The sequence below is a fragment of the Camelina sativa genome, chromosome 1 (assembly GCF_000633955.1).
Source record: "Camelina sativa cultivar DH55 chromosome 1, Cs, whole genome shotgun sequence".
Classification (NCBI taxonomy): domain Eukaryota; kingdom Viridiplantae; phylum Streptophyta; class Magnoliopsida; order Brassicales; family Brassicaceae; genus Camelina; species Camelina sativa.
In genome coordinates this window covers 1584830-1607876 of record NC_025685.1, presented here as the reverse complement: position 1 = coordinate 1607876, position 23047 = coordinate 1584830, and the positions used below count along the sequence as shown (strand labels likewise).

General features: G+C 38.5%; 7 protein-coding genes across 11 annotated transcripts in view; 3 read left to right on the top strand and 4 right to left on the bottom strand.

Moving 5' to 3' along the window:
* Positions 710-14722, top strand: LOC104706702. 2 transcript variants are annotated; one of them, XM_010422945.2, is made up of 3 exons: positions 9904-10136; positions 10530-10648; positions 10751-14722. In XM_010422945.2, the coding sequence occupies exon 3, from the start codon at positions 10846-10848 to the stop codon at positions 14494-14496; it is 3651 nt and encodes a 1216-aa protein (XP_010421247.1). In that variant the 5' UTR covers positions 9904-10136; positions 10530-10648; positions 10751-10845; the 3' UTR covers positions 14497-14722. The 2 variants fall into 2 exon arrangements, with proteins under 2 accessions (XP_010421313.1, XP_010421247.1); XM_010423011.2 differs by lacking the exons at positions 9904-10136; positions 10530-10648 and adding an exon at positions 710-777 and having other exon boundaries at positions 10825-14722.
* On the bottom strand, positions 1927-7713 carry LOC104706319 (protein HASTY 1-like). Of its 3 annotated transcripts, none has more exons than XM_010422605.2 (20): positions 7495-7713; positions 7315-7390; positions 7122-7208; positions 6980-7029; positions 6766-6879; positions 6333-6434; positions 5763-5906; positions 5587-5667; positions 5433-5502; positions 5051-5121; positions 4807-4970; positions 4641-4712; positions 4318-4555; positions 3893-3955; positions 3511-3800; positions 3320-3433; positions 2920-3186; positions 2510-2831; positions 2194-2416; positions 1927-2012 (listed from the first exon to the last, which is right to left on the bottom strand). In XM_010422605.2, exons 5-16 carry the CDS (start codon positions 6772-6774, stop codon positions 3430-3432), a joined length of 1308 nt encoding a protein of 435 aa, XP_010420907.1. In that variant the 5' UTR covers positions 6775-6879; positions 6980-7029; positions 7122-7208; positions 7315-7390; positions 7495-7713; the 3' UTR covers positions 1927-2012; positions 2194-2416; positions 2510-2831; positions 2920-3186; positions 3320-3429. The 3 variants fall into 3 exon arrangements, with proteins under 3 accessions (XP_010420907.1, XP_010420977.1, XP_019099929.1); XM_010422675.2 differs by having other exon boundaries at positions 6670-6879; positions 7495-7708; XM_019244384.1 differs by lacking the exon at positions 7315-7390.
* LOC104706542 (DNA ligase 1-like) lies at positions 7836-9715 on the top strand. Of its 2 annotated transcripts, none has more exons than XM_010422772.1 (3): positions 7836-8085; positions 8336-9153; positions 9238-9715. In XM_010422772.1, the coding sequence occupies exons 2-3, from the start codon at positions 8346-8348 to the stop codon at positions 9366-9368; spliced, it is 939 nt and encodes a 312-aa protein (XP_010421074.1). In that variant the 5' UTR covers positions 7836-8085; positions 8336-8345; the 3' UTR covers positions 9369-9715. The 2 variants fall into 2 exon arrangements, with proteins under 2 accessions (XP_010421074.1, XP_010421138.1); XM_010422836.2 differs by having other exon boundaries at positions 9244-9680.
* Positions 14993-17536, bottom strand: LOC104706224 (probable protein S-acyltransferase 17). Its single transcript, XM_010422429.2, has 10 exons — positions 17288-17536; positions 17064-17157; positions 16643-16737; positions 16383-16550; positions 16222-16294; positions 16081-16133; positions 15877-15968; positions 15713-15765; positions 15507-15632; positions 14993-15409 (listed from the first exon to the last, which is right to left on the bottom strand). Exons 1-10 carry the CDS (start codon positions 17434-17436, stop codon positions 15116-15118), a joined length of 1197 nt encoding a protein of 398 aa, XP_010420731.1. The 5' UTR covers positions 17437-17536; the 3' UTR covers positions 14993-15115.
* On the bottom strand, positions 17807-19820 carry LOC104706140. The gene is made up of 2 exons (XM_010422320.2): positions 19622-19820; positions 17807-19507 (listed from the first exon to the last, which is right to left on the bottom strand). Exons 1-2 carry the CDS (start codon positions 19705-19707, stop codon positions 18028-18030), a joined length of 1566 nt encoding a protein of 521 aa, XP_010420622.1. The 5' UTR covers positions 19708-19820; the 3' UTR covers positions 17807-18027.
* LOC104706048 (protein translocase subunit SecA 1-like) lies at positions 20158-22120 on the bottom strand. Its single transcript, XM_010422211.1, has 5 exons — positions 21706-22120; positions 21438-21586; positions 21114-21275; positions 20560-20675; positions 20158-20417 (listed from the first exon to the last, which is right to left on the bottom strand). The coding sequence occupies exons 1-5, from the start codon at positions 21953-21955 to the stop codon at positions 20399-20401; spliced, it is 696 nt and encodes a 231-aa protein (XP_010420513.1). The 5' UTR covers positions 21956-22120; the 3' UTR covers positions 20158-20398.
* Positions 22341-23047, top strand: part of LOC104703403 (uncharacterized N-acetyltransferase p20-like) — a 955-nt gene continuing 248 nt past the window's right edge. The window contains exons 1-2 of the mRNA XM_019232677.1: positions 22341-22705; positions 22806-23041. Of these exons, the coding sequence (XP_019088222.1) occupies positions 22461-22705; positions 22806-23041 (481 nt within the window). The 5' untranslated portion in view covers positions 22341-22460. The remainder of the gene's footprint in view (positions 22706-22805; positions 23042-23047) is intronic.

The window sequence follows — 23047 nt, the reverse complement described above, 5'->3', positions numbered from 1 at the left end:
TTTTTTTTTTTTTTTTTTTTTTTAGTAATTGAAGGTTTTATGTAAATGTTATTTGCGATGGTTATGGTCGCTTGGTACTTTGGTAGAGACAATGATTATTAGTGCTTGTCACTCAGAATTTCTGATCAGCTTCACTAGTGACTCACACTTCACACACATTTAAATGACAATCATGAATTCATGATTTTGTTACCAAAGTTATTTTTTTCAGAAATTTTTCCTCAAAAACTTGGTCTATACACAGGTTTTAAGCAGAATTAAAGGTCAAACTTACGACTGTTAGTCTAAATATACAATTTGGCTATGTTATTTATGATACTGGTGGTAACAAATGAGTTTTAGATTTGTCTGACTCTGATCTCTTTGATGTAAATAAAAAAAAATTGTTTTGACTTGTCGGAAAAATACGTGTTCGGCTTTACCATTTTAGAATGAATAAAAGCCCATCTTAGTGCTTTTCATGGTTTTGGGGGGGGTTGCAGGATTATAAATTGAACACGGAAGAGGTGATATACTCTTAACTCCAGACTCATAAGGCCTATTGGATTTATTTATGTGATGAAGGATTTGTCCGTTGTTCACAGTTCTTGTCTCTGAACTGGTAAGCACTATAAATAGAGTTTTTTTTAGCTTACACTGATTTTTGTAGAGTGACGGAATAAGATTAGGAACTGATTGGTTTTATTAACAATGTGTATTGCAGGGAGTATTGAGTTATAGCTTCCCTGACTGTGCTGTGTTTCATAGACTTAGCTAAGCTGACTGGGGAGATTTGATTTTACGAGGTTTATTGTTGCAATGGAATGCAATANACGGAAGAGTGATACACTCTAACTCCAGACTCATAAGGCCTATTGGATTTATTTATGTGATGAAGGATTTGTGCGTTGTTCACAGTTCTTGTCTCTGAACTGGTAAGCACTATAAGTAGAGATTTTTTTTTTGCTTACACTGATTATTAGAGTGACGGAATAAGATTAGGAACTCATTGGTTTTATTAACAATGTGTATTGCAGGGAGTATAATACATGTATGGAAGATTATTGCTTAGGATGTGAATTCTCAAAAATACCAAAAAGGATAAAAGAAAAGCATTTAAATTTTATGTTGGGATCATCATTGTAAAAAAAAAACATACTTTGGTGTTCAACTATGCCAAAACGGTCCGAGTATCCAACCACACTTTGAACGTCAAACGGGACAATAATTTATTATATGGCTTGTAACATTAGATGATCTTTTCATAAAACATAGCAAACACAAATCTTCTTATGTTATTTTGGAACACATGGGAGGGAATCAGAGGTAAGCAGGTTGACAACAATTGAGAAAGAAAAGAAAAAAAAGCATAAAAACAAGCTAAACTTGCCACAAACACTTTGAAGCAGTCGCGGGTTCATCCTTCTTTGCGGGTTCCTTCATAGGCTTGCCAAAGCATCTGAAACATGAGAGAGAGGGGACACAGCTTAATTATAAAAACTAAAAAGACCGAGCCGGTTTGGTTGGTATGTAATGGAGTTATGAGTGTAAAAAAAGGGGCTGTCACTGCACAAATCGAGTTTGCTTTTTTTTTTTTTTGGTTCTCTCTTCAAGAAGAAATCTTTTTAAAAAAGTTTGGAATCTAACAAAATACTCTATAGTACCTGATTCTTTTTTTCGGTCATACGATTAATCCTGTCGTTTATTTCTTCTACTATTTCGGGGTCTCATTTCTTCTTCCGCTCTCTCCTTGAGCCTTACGGGCTTCTCTTTGTCTGCGCACATGAATACACCTCTCAAGCAACCATAACCAAAACCAATACATATTCTATTGAAACTGAGAAGTTACCAAACCCTATATCTATACTAGATTCAATTCTAGTTGGGGTCTAAAACTAGAATCCCAAATAACGGAATACACAAACTGAAACACAATGCTTTACCTCGTCTCGTCTCTTGGCATCAATCTCTTTACTTGGAGGATATTTCGGGAGATCAGAAGGTTGACATGCCAATGGCTCCGTCGTGAAGAACTGCACGACAAAAATAAATCAGCCATGGAAGTTTTTTAACACTATCAAGATTCAAGTCACACGCCTAAGATTCAAAAGTTTCAAGCATTTTTCCATTCATAAATCCCAACTACTTACACCACTCTCATTTCTGTAATCTTACTATTTTAAAGCTTCAAACATTTAACTGCAAAAAACTTACATCACTCATCAACGCATCTGGAGCTGGATCGAGCGATATAAGCGTATCGAGTAGAGAAAGCGCCTCAGGAGAGAAAATCTTTGTAAACCTCTCTTAATTTTCTCTTATACTGCGGTAAAGGCTTGTGATGAGCATGCTTATGAGTAGATGGGAGCCTAATCTTCTTCCAGTACTCTTCCGAAGGTGATCCACATAACTTATATATCCTATGCAACTGCTCAACCTGCCGCGTGAACATTATACCGATTCATCATTTCTTAGGAATAACTCAAACATTTCTCAACCTTGAAAAGAAAATCATAACTTGAGAGCTAACCTCATTACGACCTGGCATAATCGGTCTACCAGCTAATTACTCAGCTAAAATGCAACCGGCGCTCCATAAATCAATACCAACACTGTACTCAATAACACCATGAAGAAGAAGCTCTGGTGCTCTGTAACATAAAGTAACAACCCGATTCGTCATCTGTTGCCTCTTACTCGCATCAAAAAACGTTGCAAGCCCGAAATCGCCTATTCTAAGAACTCCTCCATCATCTATAAGAAGGTTTGATCCTTTAATATCACGGTGAAGAACTCCTCGGCTATGGCAATGCTCGAGCCCCCGAGAGTAGTTGCTTCATATAGCATTTGACCTGAAAACATAGACATTATTACCACGGTTAGGATTTGCCTCCAACTCTGTGTTGTGACTGAAATCTATTTCACCAAGGGTTATATGACCTGTTGCTCGGTGAATTTGATGTCAGGACTTGCAGCAAGACCAGCTAAATCATGATGCATATAACGGAAAACCAAGTATAATGAACTTCAAATCCTCGCAGTAACCAAAACCTTGGAAATTTGAATATGCTGCAATATACCCTCGTATATTCCACGTAATGCATAATGAACTTCAAAACTTCCCCCAGCAAACTCATTTGATCCATCAAAAATCGTTGCCACAATACAATCAAGTGCTAATTGCTGGCTGTCCACCACTGCTACATCCTGGGAATGTTTGTATCATTAGCTTAAATATGAACTAGATCATCAAAGAAGCCTCCATATAGTAGATATTCTAATGGTGCATGTTTTTCAAGGGAAGTCAACAGCTTAAAGTACTCGAGAGTCGAGAGAAAACCTGAAGGGGTGCTGGAGAAGCCAATAGGTGCTTAATGAATGTAATCACCCTTTCGGATACTTTGGTACTGGCGACGAGAGGCTTGTGAGAAGCAGTATGCTTGATCAATTCTAGCTGCACGAAAAAAAGAAATTTTTAGGTAAGTGTTTGTCTGGAAAGTAAGACCCAATGCATTTGGTTCAGGGATATACCAGCTTTGATCGGTACGGGCCAAATCCTCCCTTCCCTTCAAATTCATCACTCCAGAGTTCCAGGGGCCCAATCGAAACAGTAACACCAGGAGGAACATTTTCTTTCTTGGACATCCGCTGGAAAGATACATCCAGTAGACTGCTAGAGATATCATCATTAATAAGACTAAAAAGTCTTTTTTCTTTTCACTATCAACCTGGCTTGAACTAACCACACCGCCAGTTGATGATCCCTCACCAGTTGGATAAGTCGCAGCCTTGGGCTTTGGAAGTAAATCCCGCATCAATGACTAAAAACTCAAAAGGAAAAGATGCTGAAGTTAGCAACAAATATGTTTGTCTCTGAAATTTCCCAAAGAAGTAGCTTGGATTTACGACATACCAGCCAAAAGAGAAGTGCCTCGAAGTGAAGGCCTAACTTGAAGTGTTGGAAGAAGCCAAGCATCTATACAAAAAGAAAAACGATTAAGGCAACATATTCACAACATGATTATTTGTGGAAAATAAAATCTAATAATGCAAAATATTATTTGCTAACATATATAGAAGGATTTTTTAAGTTATAAATGGCCGAGACAATCAAACTATACCAGCAAGGATTCTACAGTTAGTAAACAATTGGACTCGGCTCACTCAAGAACGAGAATCTAAGCTCAAATTTTCAAATGGCCAGCTTAAAACGGTAAAAATTTGACTGTTCAAAAATCAAACTTATCCTCTTTCAGTTTGCCATTGCAGCAATTACTAACTTCAGCCTCTACACTGAAAACATCCAGTTAAGTAACAAAAATAAGACATTAACAATACCTGCTGAAGGTAAAGAGCCATAACACCACCATCAGAAGAGATGCATTGCAAGTTAGTTGAGCCTGAAGAGGCCATACTTTCACACATGCATTTTGCAAAATCATAATCATTTTCATCTAAATCGCTAGAACTTGAAGAGGATCTGAATAAAAATTCTCTGGAGACGTTCGTCAGGATCTGAAACAAATTGCTAATTGCAGAATCGAACTCTGCGGTAGAAGCATCACTGGGTCTTTTTCTGCAGATAAGAAAAGCTAGAAAATTTCAAAGATGTCTATGTGTGCTCACGTAAGTACATCAGATAAAACAGCCCAGTTGCATACCTAGAGCAGACTAGTTTGAAAATCTCACAAGCATGAAGACGGAAGTCGGGAGAAGAAAGTAAGAAGCTGCACCTATTATGAGTTTGCGAGCACTTCATCAGTAAAGAAAAAATGCATGGCTGATATCAATATAACAATCTCCGCAAGGGTGTTAATGAATCCGTACCCACTAAGAAATCCATATTTGGCAAGGTCTGGAACAGGAGCCCAATCAGCATATGCAACGATGGCATTCAAGCAAGCTATAACCACATTTGCATGCTGTTTTGCCAGGTCAACGTGTTGCCTACCAGCTTCACTTATTGCAGCTCCAAAGTGTCTCTCAAGAAGCTGCATTTTAATACATTCAGCAAATCACCGTGGCAGCAAATAACTATACTGAGAGGAGCAGGAATAAATCGGCGGCATACATTATACAATAAAGGCAAAATCTCAGGCAAAGATTGAGCAAGTCCCCGCAACAATAGCCTACGCCTGTCACCTGAAGAGATGTCCAAAACAGAACTTAGAAAGGAGGATGGAGCTGGAAAGAAATGAGAAGGATGATAATTCAAGAGGTACTTTCTTTAAAATGTCTGAGCTAAACCATAATGGTGAAACCAGAGTTCACCAGATTGAGTATAACTAGACTGAAAAGTTTAAGGTATACAGAATTACAAAACTAACATATGTTGGCATATGTGTCTTTCCATAACCGATTATATTTCGTTTAATCTAAACTTCAAGATTAGAATAAGCTTCACCCTGCGGACAGACTAATACAAAAAGAAAGTATATTTTACTCATAAATACCTTCCAAGTCGTCATTGTGAATTGTAATATCTTCAGGAAGCCATCTCAGCGTCATCAAGACCAATTCAGCCTATCGTTTGAGAATGGGTATGCTTTTCTTAATTGCTCTATAAAAAAAAAATCGTTAAAGTGAATAAATGGAAGAGCATTTTACTTGCACGGGGCCCTGAGCAGACAAGGAAGTCAATAATGTAAATATCTCTTGCCAAAGATCAGGTCCTTGTCTTCTAACTATCTGCAATAAGATAAAGATATTAATCTGAGAAAGTGAACGGAAACAAGCACTAATGATGACAGCAAGTGAAAACGCAGAGCAATTTGAACTCGTACCTCAGCTACAAGGGCAGCTGACTGACTCTTAAGAGGCCAATTCTCGCATGCATTAGCAACCTCTGACATTAGTTCAACAGAAACATTAACAAGATCCCTGCACTCCGGAGGACTTAATTCGTCCCATCGTAGTCTGACCAGATGCTGAAAAGGAAAGATAGCTTCACAATAAGGTTTCTATGCTATCCAAAGAAGCTAAATTATGACAATCAGATAGCACACAACACAACAGACTGCGCTGAGATATAGCAACGAATTGAGGTTCAATTAAAATAGCAGAACAGGGATATGTTATGTATTTGGGGTATGAAAGTCTCCAAATTTGACTAGCCATTCAAATTCTCTCGACAGGAGTCTCAAGCTTTTCTAGTTCTTGTCAACTGACCTCCCTAACTATTTAGAAACTAAACAAAATAATTTTTGGAATTGGATCCGTACCACAAAGCAACTTGACTCTAAAATCGATGAGTTCAAAATCCCGTCCAGTTTCATTCAGCAAGGGCAGTTTTTTTAAGTATGAGAGAAAAATATATAAAAATCAGAAAGCAAGACATCTTTTGCATAACAAACCTGAAGCATCTTAAAAGCATGCAGACGAATTTCAGGAGACCACTCATTCTTCACAAAATGAAAAGAAGTATTTGCCAAAACCCTTACATCTCCAGATTTTATCTGCAAATGTATTTTCCAAAGACCGCAGAGATTAATCAAATCAAAACAAATCCTTTCACATGTATATAATTGCAAAATATCAAAATCCGCACCAACAAAAATCGTTTGCAGTATATATTAACATAATCTGAGGTGACCAACCAATCATCTAACTTCTTAATAAAGTTCGAATTTTTATTATATATTTATGTTTCCCCCAAAGTAATAAATCCTTAAAAAAAGCTTGATCACTCACTGGTAAACCCCATTATTACTCCACTAGCGCAGCAGCTACATCATATTCATAAACGAAACACAAATACGCAAATCGAAAAAACACATAAAATATTACACATGACATCCTATGTCAGTCTGCCATGATAACGGTCTTGAGAAATAAAATCTTAAATTTCTCCTCCATCCTCCTTTCAAGATCATCAATGTAGAGCTGCTTCTGCTTCCATTCCTGCAAAACACCGCAGGCATGCATGGTCACAGTGATATAATCTATTAATAACTATATTCTTGTCGGATTTCAGACGAGAGGCAAGTGCTTGCTTACTCACCTGTTCCATTTTCTCACGCTCTCCTCCTGAATACCCAAATACAAGAGCAGCTGTGGAAGCGAGATGAGGGTGACTTTTCTTTGATAGAAGAATGAAAAGAAAAAAGAAATTGAAATGTTTCTTTGTAAAACTCTCAGCATACCAAGACCAGTTCCGCAAGTCGCTCCAACAACAATATCAAGAAGATGACCCCTCATAACCGCGGCAAATAGCTCCCTATTAGTATTCCCTACAAAACAAAGCCTCTCTCAGAATCTATATATCATTATATTGTTAATTTCATTCTATAGATTTGTGTGGNAAAAAAAAAAAAAAAAAAAAAAAAAAAGAGATACCAAGGGGATCACGAGTACGCAAGGAAGAAAAATCGCGGGACTGGCGATACCCAAGTGATTTCCCTCGGCGAAAATACTGCAAATTTTTTATTTATTTTTGAGTTAGGGGGAAGATCTTCTTAATCATGGATCGATCGAACAACAACAAAAACGAAATAAAGCACTCAATTTTCCATTTACCTGGGCTATGACGACGACGGGTCTCATCATGATCGCAACAGAAATAATTAGGGTTTCTTGCTGCTAATTTCCAATCCCTTAGTCCTCGATCTTCTTCTTCTTCGACCTCCTTTTTTTCTTTCTTCTTGTTAACAAAAAGGAATCTCATCATACTCGTCGGGTTCTCTCTGTCTCCGAGAGGATGAAAAAAACGGCAGAGTTTTGTCATATCGGTTTAACCACTCAGAGGGGGTGTTCTGACTCTGGGCCGTAATTTTGGGCCTTGCTCCGACTTGTCCCAATCATTTCCAACGGGGGTTCCAAGTTTAAAATGTCCAAAAAAAAAAATGCTAAATTACAATGGATTCGGGTCTAATTTTTGGATCTTTTTTAGAAATATTTTGAACCACAAGTTTGGTCCGCATTTCTCTCTCTTCTTTCATCGTCTCTCTCTCGGACGACGGCGATTGCGACTTGCGAGATAGCAAAACCCTAGCTGAACCGAACGCTTGTGTTGTACGGAACCACCAAAGAAGTTTTCTTTATCTCTCCCATTATTCTTCATATCATTATTCAGACTTCTCTCGCTCTTCATTTTCCTGCTACAGTAAGGTAATTTCTTTGCCTGTTCTAGGGTCTTTTTGTTCACCTTTGTGCTTTTCTTGGTCTTTTTATTTTGGGACTTGAACAATTAGTGCTTTTGTTTAACGTCTCTGTGGTGGATTTTGTTTAGAATGTTGTATGATGTATCTGGACACTAAGAGTTCTATCAAGTTCCTGCTATTTTTCGTTTTTTTTTTTTTTGAGTTCTGTTTCAATGTTGTGTTTGTTTTGTTTTGTTGTGACATTGATTGGTTTGCAGGAGGGAAACTATGGTTGAAGATGACTTGGGTTTTGGTGGTTTGGAGAGACAGAAACTCCGAAAATCTATGGAGAAAATCAAAGCTGATGCTTCCGGAGTAATAACATGCGTCCGTCAATTGAAAGGCTTACTCGACCATTTTGGCATGGTTGAAGGCAACATTGAGAAGAGGTCCCGGGAGCTAGATCTAAAGGAGAAGGAGCTGCAAAGTTTGAGCTCAGACCTTGAGAAAAAGATTCAAACTTTTGAAGAAGAAAAGTCCAAAGCTGGTGATTTGAAGAAACTAGCGGAAGAGTGTACTCAAGAACTGAGGTTGAAGAGGAATGACCTGACAGTAAAGCTGGATTCATTGACCAGGGTTCAGAGTGTGCTTGAGTTAAAGGATAAACAATTGGGACAGCTTATGGCTGAGCTTAAGAGGCGTTGCAATGAGGCTCGTAGTGTTCAAGAGCGTAAGAAAGAAATGGAAGCGGAAACAGAAAGAAAGAAGAAAGAGTTGACGCTGATTGTTAACCAGATTGAGGAATCTGGCAAACTGCTTGAGAAGAGGTCTAGGGAAGTAGAGTTGATGGAGAAAGACATTGAAGAGAAAGGAAAAGAACTTGATTTGGTCAAGAGTCAAGTCAACTCATGGGAAGAGAAACTCCTTCAGCTTAGGACAAATGATGATTGTACAACAGAAGTAAGTCCAAGGAAAGAGCAAGCGGATTCACCGGACAACACTCCTGTGGAAGTGGAGCTGAAGAAGAAACAGTTGGGACAGACGAAAACGGTGCTTGTGAAGCATACTGGTGTAGAGGAGGACAACAACAATCTTGGTAAGCGTTCTTGTATTTGCACTTGTTCGTTATTGATAAAAAAGTATACACTTATTAGTGGTATAATATGCTTATTATTGGAAGTTTCAGGCTTAACTCCGGGGGTCAATGTTGTTGTTATGTCATCATCTGATGTGAAGTCGTCCACCGATGAGACCAAGCATCCTCAAGTCTTGTACACATACCAGAGGAAAGAAGCAATGAAAGACGCCTGAGGAAACTGAAGAGAGAAGCTTTACACTCAAGAAGGAGAGATTATTAATTAAGTGAGCTTCTGTTTTGGCGGTTAACTCTAGAAAAAATAGTAAGTACGAGTGAGTAACCCGTAGTTAGAGTGTGAGAATTGAGAGAACTAAACAAATTTTGTATGTATCTATGAGGAGGCAATGGTATAACTCCTAATGTTATGGTCTCTTTCGGTTGTTCTCTATGGTTCGAACCTTTGATTGATTCCACCCAAATATGACGTTCCTATGTACACATTTCGTCAGTTTGATCATGTATGATGCACATACAGTATTTTGACATGAGGAACTAAATAAAAAAGCAAAGTTTCTGAGTATATTAAATAAATTCGTATGTAAGTCAGAAATTAAAAAAGGAAAGTAAAATTTAAACACGAAATTAGTCCGTTCTTAGCTATATCTTCATTACAGAAATGGAATAATTAGTCATTTTATAATAAAAGAATAGCTATATCTTCGTCGTGGATAAAAGCTTTTCTATTACCCAGAAAAATATTTTTTTAACAAAAAAGAGAAATAAAAATATTTTCCCCTCCTCCTAATATTTCACTTCCCTCTTGGTTTTTATTTTTAATAATTTGGTTCTCAATTATGCTCTCTGTGAGTCCATTCAAATTTTAGGGTTAAAAAATAATTTTGCTCTAATCGATTCTCGAAGTAGATTCGTCTCCTCCTACACTTGGTGCTTCTTCTGGTTATCTTGACAGGCTTCTGAGAAATTCTCCGTGATTCTCTCAGGTTTAGTTTCTTCTTCTTCTTCGCATGGTGTGTGTTTTCCTATATTCCCGTTGCTTGCCTCGTTCTGATCGGAACTTGCACATGCATTCACATTCGCTATCTGCTTTCGATTCCCTAAAGATGTATCCTATTGTCTCTAGCGATTTTACTGTTTGGATCATAAGAGTTTGATTTTTGTCTTTCTAATCGCCCGTTCGATTTCTCGGTTCTTTTTTTTTTTTGTAATTAGGTCTGAGCTCTTTCTATTAATTGCATTTCCCATGTAAACGATTTTTTTTAAGTATTAGATTTGATTTTCGATTACTGTGTGTGTGTGTGTGTGTGCTTTTTCACTGCTGCTAGGTTTTATGAAACTCATCTTAGTGCTTTTCATGGTTTTGGGGGGGTTTGCAGGATTATAAATTGAACACGGAAGAGGTGATATACTCTTAACTCCAGACTCATAAGGCCTATTGGATTTATTTATGTGATGAAGGATTTGTCCGTTGTTCACAGTTCTTGTCTCTGAACTGGTAAGCACTATAAATAGAGTTTTTTTTAGCTTACACTGATTTTTGTAGAGTGACGGAATAAGATTAGGAACTGATTGGTTTTATTAACAATGTGTATTGCAGGGAGTATTGAGTTATAGCTTCCCTGACTGTGCTGTGTTTCATAGACTTAGCTAAGCTGACTGGGGAGATTTGATTTTACGAGGTTTATTGTTGCAATGGAATGCAATAAAGAAGATGCTGCGGAAGCAAAACAAATTGCAGAGGAAAAGATGGAGGCTGGTGATTTTGTTGGAGCTCATAAATTTGTTACCAGGGCTCAAAGACTCTTCCCTAATCTCGAAAACTTACTGCAGATGATAACCATATGTGATGTGCATTCTGCTGCAATTAATAAAATCAAAGGGCTTGACAACTGGTATGGTATCCTTCAGGTTCAGCCTTTGGTGGCTGATGCCGATTCAATCAAGAAGCAATACAGAAAGCTTGTCCTGCTTCTCCATCCAGACAAAAACAAGTTTCCTGGTGCAGAGGCTGCTTTCAAGTTGGTTGGAGAAGCACACAGAGTGCTTTCTGATCAGAAGAAACGCTCTCAGTACGATGTCAGATACAGTTCCCATTCAAGTTTAGCTAACAAGCATGCAAATGCAAACTCGGGTCGCCACTGTGCTGCTACAAACAATGCTGCCGATAATATTGTAAGTGTTCACACATTCTGGACGAGTTGCAGGCACTGTGGCCGTTGGTATAAATACTTGAAAGAATATATGGACACAGTTATGCACTGTTCCAATTGCCGGAACGTTTTCGTTGCCCGCAGCATAAGGTGTGATGGAGTGTCACCTGGTAGTTCAACTGCTGGTAAAAAAGATTTTCAGTATCAAGGGATGTACAGTACATATCGGCAGAATGCTTCTACTGAAGCAGAATCAGCAAGTGCAGCAGCTGAGATGGATAAGAATGGAACAGTTGAAGGGAAGCTCAACAAGAAGAATCAAGTTAATCAGGAAAAAGGTGCTGATGACAGGGAACTCAAGAAAGATGAGGGTTGTACCGATAATAACACTGAAGGAAGCAGACCCCAGAATGGTGAGACAGGTAGTATGAAAGATTCTGCTGAAATACCTAAAGCTGATGTATTGAAGCCGCAACATCAAGTAAAAGAACCAGATACTACTGCAGGAAAGTCAATACCTGATAGATCAGCTCCGAAGAAGACTAGGGCATACAAAAGGAGTAGAAAAGCGGTTGAGGAATCCTCTAAGAGTTTTGAGGTGGATAGCTCTGATGCTGCTGAGGCTAAAACAGATACAAAGGGGGGAAGCGATGGTGATTTTGTCAACCCTCCAAGTAAAAAGACAAAACCAGGTTGTGAATTTGTGTCTGAGTTTAATATGAAGCAAACGGCTGAGGATAATAAGTCAACTGAACAGGCTGATTCTGGAGTCTCTTCCGCATCTTCACATGCTAATAAAGGAAATGAAGACATCTTGTCATCCAAAAATAAAGTTAGTGAACGCTGTAATGGTAATGGAGAAGATGCAGCCTTGTCGAGCAAGATTGATAGAGTTCAAAATGGATACAAAGCTAATGAAATCCCTAATACACGTGATATACCTGATCCGGAGTTAAATGTGTTTGATGTTGAACGGAATACAGAAAATTTTGCTGTCAATCAAGTGTGGTCTACAACTGATTCTAGAGATGGTATGCCTAGGAAATATGTTCGGGTAGAGAATGTGTTGAATGCCGAGTTCAAGCTGCGGATTACCTATCTTGAGCCTGTATGTGATGAGAATGATGATTGTATTCCAGTTGCTTGTGGTAAGTTTAAAAATGGGAAAACAGAGGAAGTTGAGAACCGCTCAATCTTTTCAGGTCAAATGCATCACTTGCTTTGCAACCAGACTGTTTCCATCTATCCTAGGAAAGGAGAAATATGGGCCATTTTCAGAGAATGGAACGAGGAATGGAACACTAGTCTAGAAAAGCATAAATTACCATACAAGTATGACTTTGTGGAAATTGTGAGTGATTTTCACAATGTTAACGGTGTTGGAGTGGCCTACCTGGGTAAACTAAAAAGTTCTCGTCCGCTGTTTCACAGGGAGACAAAGTATGGAATTCAACAGATTCAATTTTTTCCGGAAGCTGTGCTTAGATTTTCTCACAAAGTACCAGCAATCAAAATGACCAGAAAAGAGAAAGAGTGTGTTCCAGCTAACGCATATGAATTGGATCCTGCTGCATTACCAAAATATATACTTCAGGTTGATGCAGTTGATATGGAAATGGATAGTGAGATCCTGAAAGGTAAAGCTGACAGCCCTTATCCCGAAGCTCCCAAGGTTGGAGCGAAGGTCAAGCTAGTTCCAGAGACCGCACCATCCCCAAGGAAACGTCGAAAATCTGATTATGATAATTGCGTTTGCTGTGATCTTGGGGAAGTCAAACGCGGAACAAACAGAAGCCATGATATTTCTTCTTGTGAAGTTGATGAAAAGAACACACCAAACAAGTCCAGAAAGAATGGTGAGGCCACAGATGGCTTCAAACTTCGAAAATCTCCTCGTCTTCAAACGATTCCAAGCCAACAAGGAGATGGGAAGAAAAGTCATAAACAAGGCAACAAAATGAATAACTCAAAGAAAAGTGATAAGGATCTTGTGACAGATTCTTTGGGAGTTGATGGAAAGAACACACCAAACAAGTGCAGAAAGAATGGTGAGGCCACAGATGTCTTTAAACTGCGAAAATCTCCTCGTCTTCAAACAATTCCAAGCCAACAAGGAGATGAGAAGAAAAGTGCTAAACAAGGCAGGAAGAAAACTGATAAGGGTCTTGGGACAGATTCTTTGGGAGTTGATGAAAAGAACACACCAAACGAGTCCAGAAAGAATGGTGAGGCCACAGATCTTTTCGAACTTCGAAAATCTCCTCGTCTACAAACAAACTCAAACCAACAAGGAGATGAGAAGAAAAGTGCTAAACAGGGCAGGAAGATGAATAACCCAAAGAAAACTGATAGGGGTCTTATGACAGATTCTTTGGGAGTCAGAAAATCTCCCAATGGCATTCACCAATCAGCAGAAAGTCAGGAAGGAGAGAGCTCGAAGAAACAAGGACCCAATGGTGAAACACCGTCTCTGTCCAAGCTGAGTGATTTGCCATCTCAGGTGGATGGTTCTACTAATGAGTTCCCTAATAAAACTCCTGTGTCACCAAATTGCAAAACACCTCGAAGAAATGCCTTTGACTTCAAGAACCTGAGATCCGAAGACAGATTCGGAGTTAATCAGGTATGGGCTATTTATAGCAATGACAAGGGAATCCCCTCAGAGTATGTGAAGATAACGAAAGTTGAAACCAAGCCTAAGTTCGTATTACGTGGAACCCCGACGGAGCTGTATCAACCATCTACGGAACCCGTAACCCGCCCTGTCTCTTGTGGGGAATTTAAGTTGAAAAAGGGAAGACCTAAAATCTTTCCTTGTGCCAGCTTCTCACATCAGGTCAAACCCTTCGACAGTAGAAACAGGTGCATAGTCAAAGTATACCCAAGGAAAGGTGAGATATGGGCTCTATATAAGAACTCTGATAGCACTGAAGAACATGACATTGTAGAAGTGGTGGAAGATAACTGTGATGGGGAGATCGTAAAGGTGGTGGCTTTGACAGCTAAAGGCTCTAGTTCTCTATACACAACTCAGAGGAAAGAAGGGGCGGGTGCGGATTGTATAGACATTCCAAAGGCAGAAATGAGTAGATTTTCTCATCAGATTCCGGCTGTCAAAACAAGGCTAGTTAAAGGAGGATACTGGGAGCTTGACCCGATAGCAATTCCAACTCGCACCATGGTCTTCGACTGAGCACAGTTCCAAGCATGCCTTCGATTTCTATCTTCAGAGATTGTGTAGATATGGTTACTGCCAGATTAGTAGTATCTAATGGGTAGCTTTGAGTTTGGTATTTTGTCAAGAAAATTATCATATTATTTTCTTTGGCGATGGCTTATGGAGTTGTAAGTGAAGAACAGACAGTGTCTGTGTTATTTTTTCTGTGCGGCGGAGAATTATAAGTTTAAGGTTCAGTTCATCGCAAATGGCATCTAAAGTCTAAACGCAGCATTTAGAGACATCCGTTTAAATTCAACGTCTTGAGCTTTTAGCAGCTGCGGTTGGAAGTACATACAAGTCTGCAACATTAAACATAAAATCTTGGTACCTAACAAAATCCCTACCTTTCTTTCTCAACTCATGACTATATGTATTTGCTAAAACTGAGTAGCTTTTGAATTTCCACAATCAGATTTATTAGCCTTTTACCGTACGTGTCAAATCATGTATAAGAATGATAAGGGTAACATGTAAAAAAATTCTAAATTGCATTGAAGACCAAATCATCAAAACCAGTCAGTCAGTGAGTCACTAACTAAAAGAATTAAAAAACAAAACTAAAAAAACTACCAAAAGTATACAAAAAGACTTACTATTCCAGTTTCGGTTTTGATTTTATGGAAGAAGATGGTCTTGATGATAAAGGGAAAACGATCTCAGAAACGTTTTGGAAACTTCCTCTATCATACAAATTCCGTTTTGTTATAGCTTCGGCTTTGGCCTCTCCTGCTTCATGAGTAGAGGATCTCCCACAGAGCCCAAAGCATTTGCTTTCCGCTAATGGCTTCTTCGGTTCAAATGACACTCCTGCCTTTAGAGCAGCAGTGCTCGCCTTTGCTTCACTGAGCTTCTTCTTCAAGACTAAATATTCTCTCCACTTAAATGTCTATCAGAAAGCATACAAACCCCAAATAAATCTGTTAGTTAGCGGGAGAGACAAATATGAATATGATTTGCTTTGCAGATGCGGAAAAAGTTAAAACCTCATTAGTTGTTGTGTTGGTTAAGCAGAGTTTTGCGTGGTAAGCGAAGAAGCCAGCAAGGAGGAGAGAAACAATGCCGAGAAACACCATTAGGAGAATCTGGGTGTTGTATGTACCAACTAGCCACTGTTTCAAATACATTGGAAATTTTGATATGTTACAGTATTAAACACACATGAGCGAATTTGTTAGTTAGGTTTACTCACCTGTAAAACACGAGGAGCTAAGCTACGGAAAGATTTATCTACACCGTAATAGACTGCAGAAAAGAGAAAGAAAGACTAGATTAGGAATCCAAAGGGATAACAAGATCGAAACCAATTTAAGAAGATATGATTATTAACACAACAAGGGCATGTTTGATGTGTACCAGTTAAAATATGTACAACACGAAGATCTTTTACTCGCCCAGCAAGGATAAACCCAATGGCTACTGTTCCGTACAAGCAAAGAAGGAAATGCCTACAAAGCACTAAAGAACCATTTAACATGAAACAAAATAAATGATGAGGTCACAACACCGTCTGGGAATCATCCAAGTATAATGGCAAGATATCCTAGAATGAAAGCTCACCAAAAGAGGAAAGCCATGAAATATTTGGTATTCCTTTCGCCTATACAATTATTCTGAAACCGATACAAAAATGTTCACGTCAAACAATATCTTGGTATGAGATGTAAAAGATGAAACAGCGCGAAGAGGATAAGTACAAACCATCCACCCACAATGATGGTCAAACCGAGCCACACAGCGGTTGCAGATGCTGCAATGCTTGGATCTAGCAGGCCTAAATAAGGAAAATATAAGTATATCAGTTTTAACATAACGCAACTATGCTCTTTAGTAAGTTAACTACAGGATTTGAGTGCACTTACTTTGGGATTTTACAGGTGGAACAATCTTTCTCCGAGTAAATGATATCATCATAGGGGTAAGCAGAAATATACCGTGCAACATTCTCAGCGTTCACAGTACCTGGATCAGAAAAGCTTGTCAACAAGAAAAGTATGACACCAATTATAACAGCCAGAAAGCTCGTGTACCTACAAAAATCAAATACAAGGTTTTAAGGATATAGAGTGGGATTATGCATAATAAACTCAGGACTTGACATTATAAGAAACGCAGTCCTTACTTGTGAACATCGCCAACATAATATCCAGGTATATAGATGAATGAAGACTTTGCAGTTAAGAAGTATGTTGATCCGATAATGGCTATATATATCACCTACACATCGGAGTAGAAAAATGCTTTCTTGTGAATCTGATATTGCAGAAGATTATATAAAACAGTAAATCAAACTCAATATATTCACCACCAAACAAAGTAGTTCTCAGAGTCATGTGTTAATCTCACAAGTAAGCACTTAGATACCTCTAATGATAATAATATATCCTCCCATATCTTCATAACATGAAGTATCAATCATTAAAACGAATCTCCTAATCCCCAATTAGTCCGATCACTAACTCTAGAAACCAAAACCAAGAACAAGAAAGATGCAGAGCTTTGGTTGTTGTAATTGATCACAATACCGAATAAAGATTTCTCACCTGCAGTATAGGATTAGGACGCTCACAGCAGAAGTACTCCACAGACATAATCATATCCGTACCCTTGGAACCAAACACAAATCCGACGAATCTCCTGCAAAACCCAAACACAGAGCCAATGATCAGAGAGAGGAACCCTAATTGAGGCAAAGATAAAACGGCTAACACGCGATGCGATGGAAGAACTGATGAGATGCGAACAAGGAAGGAAGTAGAGGGAGTACAGGAAGTAATCGTAGGCGCCGAAAGTGATGAAGTAATGAATCCATTGAAAAGGTGTGCCTTTGAAGATTGGCCATTGACCACAGAGGAAGGAGATGACCACCGTTAGCGTCGCCATCCCATGACACACCAGAAGCCACTGTACCGCCATTCTCGTCGTCCTCCTCTCCGATCGTGGAATCGTGCAAAGTTCACTTTTTTTTTTTTACTTCTTTTTTTTGTTTTCTTCTCCTTCTGCTTAAACCCAATTTTACTGTAGTTCCTTTCTCTGCCTCCTCGGGGGAAAAAAAAAACTATTTGGCCAACTCTATATGTAGCTTCAGAATTTAGGGGTTTGATTTGCAAATTTGGGAAAAGGGTTAATAAAAATATAAAATTAGGAAGGATATTATATGTTTTAATTTAATCATACAAGTTTACTAAACAAGTTGAGTCTTGAACCCCAATCAAAACAAAACAAGAAGTTAAAAGAACTTTGAAATGGTTTTCAAGTCTTCATCCACATCCCATCACAGCACAATTATACACAAGAACTCTCCAATGGAGTTGCATTCATTCCCTTCATACATTTATATGATATGATCATGTAATTTGCAGTAAGGATCAAAAGCTGCTTAAGAATCTGATACATTCATTAGCAATGAAACTGTGAAAACAGCCATGACAAAAGGAAGCATTCTACCTGATATTTATTTATATAGATGAAGTAGAGTGAACACATATCAGACTTATGATACCAAGACTATATCCTAATCTTTTCTTCTTCAACCTTAGTAGCTTTAAGATAAGCTCGGGGAATAGCAGCAGGGTCTAGCTCAAAATATCCAGCTGGGACTCCTTCTTCCTCATCTCCAATCAGTTTATAAGACGGGACTCTATGAGAAAATCTAAGCATTTCATCTGATCCTATCATGATTTGGACAATTCCATGTTGCGCAGCAAGTTTATAGACTGATGTGAATCCCTCCACTCTCCCTAGGTAAGCCACTCCAATGCCTTGTTCACTGTCAAATTCTGACAGGACTTCCACAAAGTCGTATTTGTAAGGAGGCTTGTGCTGCTCCCTGTGACTGTTCCAAGCCTTGGTCCAATCTGTGAAAAGAGCCCATGTCTCGCCTTCTCTCGGGATTATAGTGACGTTTTTGCCACGTGTGATGTGATTCATCTTATGAGAAAACATAAGGAGGCTTTTGTTCTCAGTTTTCCCATATTTGAATCTCCCACAAGCAACGGGAATCAGCTCCTCGTGTTCTGTGGTTTGCACTGACTCGAGCCATCTCACCCGTAAAGTCATATCTTTCAAAATTCTCCTGATCTGAGCATAGTATTGAGGCATATCATCTATAGGATCATAGAGAGCCCATATTTGATCCACGGCGAAAGAGCTCATCTCGTTGTTAAAATCGTTAAAGTCTGGATCAGGACAAGTGAATGGCTCAGGATCCTCATCATCAGTTTCATCTATGCAGACAATTTCATAAGCCTCTCTTCTCTTTGCTTCACTTGTATGCTCAGATTCAGGTGCAGATGCAGGAGCAGAACTTCTCTTTACATGTAGCACACTCTTCTTCTCTTCACTAGCATGGTAGAGTTCTGTAATGCTTTTATGTTTTTTGCCAGGGGGGATCAGAGACTCAGAATCTCTACCCTTGTTTGCTGATACAGATTCAACCCTAGATCTCTTACAAGTCTCAGCATTTGTTGATCTTTCTTCAACTTCTCTCTGTTTCAATTCCAGCTTTTTCTCCCTTTCTTCAAGTTTCTTCTCCTTTAACTCAAGAAACAGTTGAAAGTCAACTTCTTTCTTCTCCAGCGCATTCGATTTCTCGCTAATGGTTTCATCAAGAAACCTAAGCTCATTCTCCCTTGCGTCAAACTCTCTCATCAGCTCTCCATGTTTCTCCTTCAACTCTCTCATGACATTATCTCCCAGGAACTGTTTCATATCACATTCATTTTCTTTCTCCTCCAAAGCACTTGATCGCTCAGAGATTGAAGCCTCAGCCAGTTCAACCTGGATCTCTCTCTCTTCAACCAGCTTCACTCGCTCTTCCCTCCTCTTCAGCTCCACAAACCGCTCCGTAAACAATTTCTCCTTCAACTCCACTTCCTTTTCATATTCCTCCCGCTGAAGTGAAAACTCAGAAGTGGTCTCACGGATCTTACTGCTCAAACGTTTTGCTAAATCCAGAGCTGTAGCAACCTTTTTAAAATTTTCAACCCTAAGTTTTACTCCCATAAGGAAAACGAAGGAAAGAGAAATCAACAATCGATCAAACAAAAATAAAAACACAATGAAGAACATTTTCAGTTACAGAGAGTTAGAAGAAACGAACCAAGTCTCAGGTTCTCCATTTGGCGACGGAATTGAGTTCTGCTCCGACGTATCTCGTGGTGGTGGTGAAGAATCTGCAGGTTCCATGGATCGAAAGCTTTGTTTTTTTTTCTCAAAGCTTTTGTTTATTTTCTTAGAAAAGTGAAAGCTTTTGATCTCAAAGAAAAAGATTTGATTTTTTTGTTTGAGATTTGGTATTGAGAAAGCTTTTTGATTCTGTTTTTGTAAACAAAGGAGAGAAAAGAAGAGAAGAGAGAAAGAGACAAATCTTACCTGAATTGGGAGGGAAAAAGAAACCACGCACACACACTACTCAAAGCATTCTTATTTCGTGACTCAAACATTAAACTTTGTTTTCATCTCAGACCGTTAGATCAAATTCAATAGGTCTCAGCCGCTGAATTATGAATTTAAGATTGCTTTTCAAGTTTGACCGTCGACTTTATTATTCACTATGATAGTATTTACTTTAAGGTGCAACAAATCAATATTATTATTTTGGAACAAGACAATATTTGCCATGTTTGGATTATTGAATAATTTAGGAAAACTGATTATTGAAAACAACCTTACAAAGAAACCATTTCCACTATCCTTCTACTTCAATATCTCACCCAAAATTCATCTTTTTTCTCTCTCTGAAAGAAACATAAATAGCACATGAAGCCAAGAAAGAATGAAAAAGAAAGCTAGTAGATTTGTAGCTTAAAGGTAAAAAGAACTCCAACAGTGATCATCAAATTCGATCTTTGGATGTTTCGATCAACTTCTGTGTTCTTCAATCCTTTCCGCAACATCTTCAAGGAAGAAGAAGAAAAAAAAAGAAGATAAATAAATCAAAAGGAAAAACTAGATGATGAATTTACATAGAGGTGCAGATTTGATTAACAGTCTTGAGTGCATTTCACGGAAAAAGGAAAGCTCTTCAAAGTTGTTTACCTTTTATATCTCTTCTTGGAACCACAGGGACAAAGTGCATTCCGGCTGATCTGCCCACTTTTGGCTAAGTTTGATCTCGCCAGATCCAGCGGTGTTGACCCCATCATTTTTTGCAGCTTCCAATAGACAAATATAACAATTTAGTGTCATCATAACTAGCTTAGTGGATGCAGCAGCACAAAGGAAAACAGTCAAACCAACAGGTAACAATCTATCTATATGTAAACAGAAATCTTAACAATGCAAACACTAGTGCAGGATGACTCCTGTTTCTAACCACCGAACATCAAATCAAACCAGTAATCCAAATCAACCAAGCTACAAAACCAGTTCTTGTTATAACAGAGGCCTGTTCCTGAGCCGAGAATCAGTTAGGTGTAGAAACTTAAAGTTTGTTTTGAAGATGGTCAAAACGATGAGAGCGTGAATGCCCAAATCCCATAAGCTCTAAATACTATTTTCTAAGTCTAAGAAATGAGAAACGTGACCAAACCAGCCATGCAACTTGCCCCATAGAAAGGAGCTTATAGAGCTAAGAAGCAGAAGAATAATACCTCTCCCATGTTCTTTGGTAATGGTTTGCCTCCTTCTTTCAACTCTGCCATCTTCTTGTGAGCTTGCCTGGCCCAAGTAAACTTGGCCAGCGTATTCTCCACATCCGTTATCGTGCACTTGCAATGTTTAGCAGCATCTTGTTTCTGACTCGCTTTGAGATTCTACACATCAAGAAACCTAGTGCTACAGTCAAGACATTAATCAACAGAGTTCTTCTTGTTCTCACTGATTTAGCAAACTACTAGCAAGTCATGTGAATATGATGGAAACGGATGGTTAATACATAGCTAACACTCTAGTAGTATGCTAAGAAAGAAACCAACCTCTCCTGTAGCATCAAGAGCTCCAAGATACCTAATAACAGCTTCTTGTTTCTCAAAAGCCTCTGCAAATGTGGCCTCGCTGCTTCTACCCACAATGTACTGTTTAAATTTTCCTAACCTTCTAGCATTCTTCAATTCATCAGCAAATCCTAAATTGCAACCAAAGATGAAACCTTTGATGAGTATAAACCATTCCATCCACCAAAACAATTCTCATTTCTCAATCACACGCATCATACACAGACGCATCATCCCATGTAAGACTTACGGAGAAGAGTGAAAGCTTCAACGGGTAGATTTGATTCTTCCACAGGAGTGTCCTTGTTTCCGGTGAAAACGCCTTTGATAGAGTCCATCCATCCATGAAGCGGCGCCGTGGAGGTAATTGATCGGTGCTGCGACGGAATTAAAGAACCGCCGGTGAAGCGAGAGATCGAATGAGCAGAAGAGGATAAAGAAGAAATTGGTTCAGGTCTTAACCTGAGCATATAGGACTTGAAATTTCTTAAAGACCACATTTTTTTGGAAACCAATTTCTGAACAAATTAGGGTTTCTTTTCTCAGGTGTAGAAGAAGATGAAGTATAAGAATGGATCTCGCTGTTCTTCACTTCACCGTGTCGGAATGTAAAACCTTGAACCCGAAACGCAGCGTTTTAATGGTCGGAAATTTAAAACTTTTAAAATTACCCAATATTATTCATTAAAATCTCACGAAATCAAAAATTTTTCCTTTTTAATTTTTTTATAAAAAAAAAAACTCAACTAAAACAAATTATCAAAATCAAATATTTCCTGACTTCCGGTATTTTTTAACAAATCAAAATCGATTTAACAAAATCAAAATCAAAATCAAAATCAAATATTTGTAACAAAACTATCAAAGCCGAAGTAATAGTGTCTACGTCAATATAATTAACTAGTAGAATAATACTACTCTCTATACATCTTGTATTAATATTCACCGAAGCATAATATAGTAGTATTCCTTCAGAGTCAAAGTTTCCACCAACCAAAGAAAAACATGGAGATTGATCTCTCAGGAGTCAACCTCAGGCCGTTCGAACTAAAGGACGCTCATGATTTCCTCAGATGGGGCGGAGATGATCGAGTGACCGGAAATCTCCGTTGGCCGGCTTTCACATCGGAGGAGGAAGCTTTGGTCTTTATTCGAGACGTATGTGTGCCACATCCATGGCGACGTTCCATATGTATCGATGACCGTTCGATCGGGTTCATCTCTATCTTCCCTGAGACCGGTGATGATAGGTACGTACTGTACATGACTATATTTTTAGCATATGTTGGTAATGTTAGGATGATGATTTATATAAAATATATGTTTAACAGTAAATATTTTATTTTCAAGATTCAAAGCGCATATTGGGTATGGATTATGTCATGAGTATTGGGGAAAGGGGATAACAATAAGGGCAGTGTCAGTTGCGGTATCACAAGTGTTCAATGACTTGCCTCACGTTTTGAGGCTTCAAGCTTTTGTTCAAACTCAAAACAAAGCATCCCAAAGAGTTGTTGAGAAGATTGGTTTTCAAAGAGAGGGTCTGCTCAGGAGTTACACTTTTCTTCTTTTTTTTTTTTTTTTTTGTTATT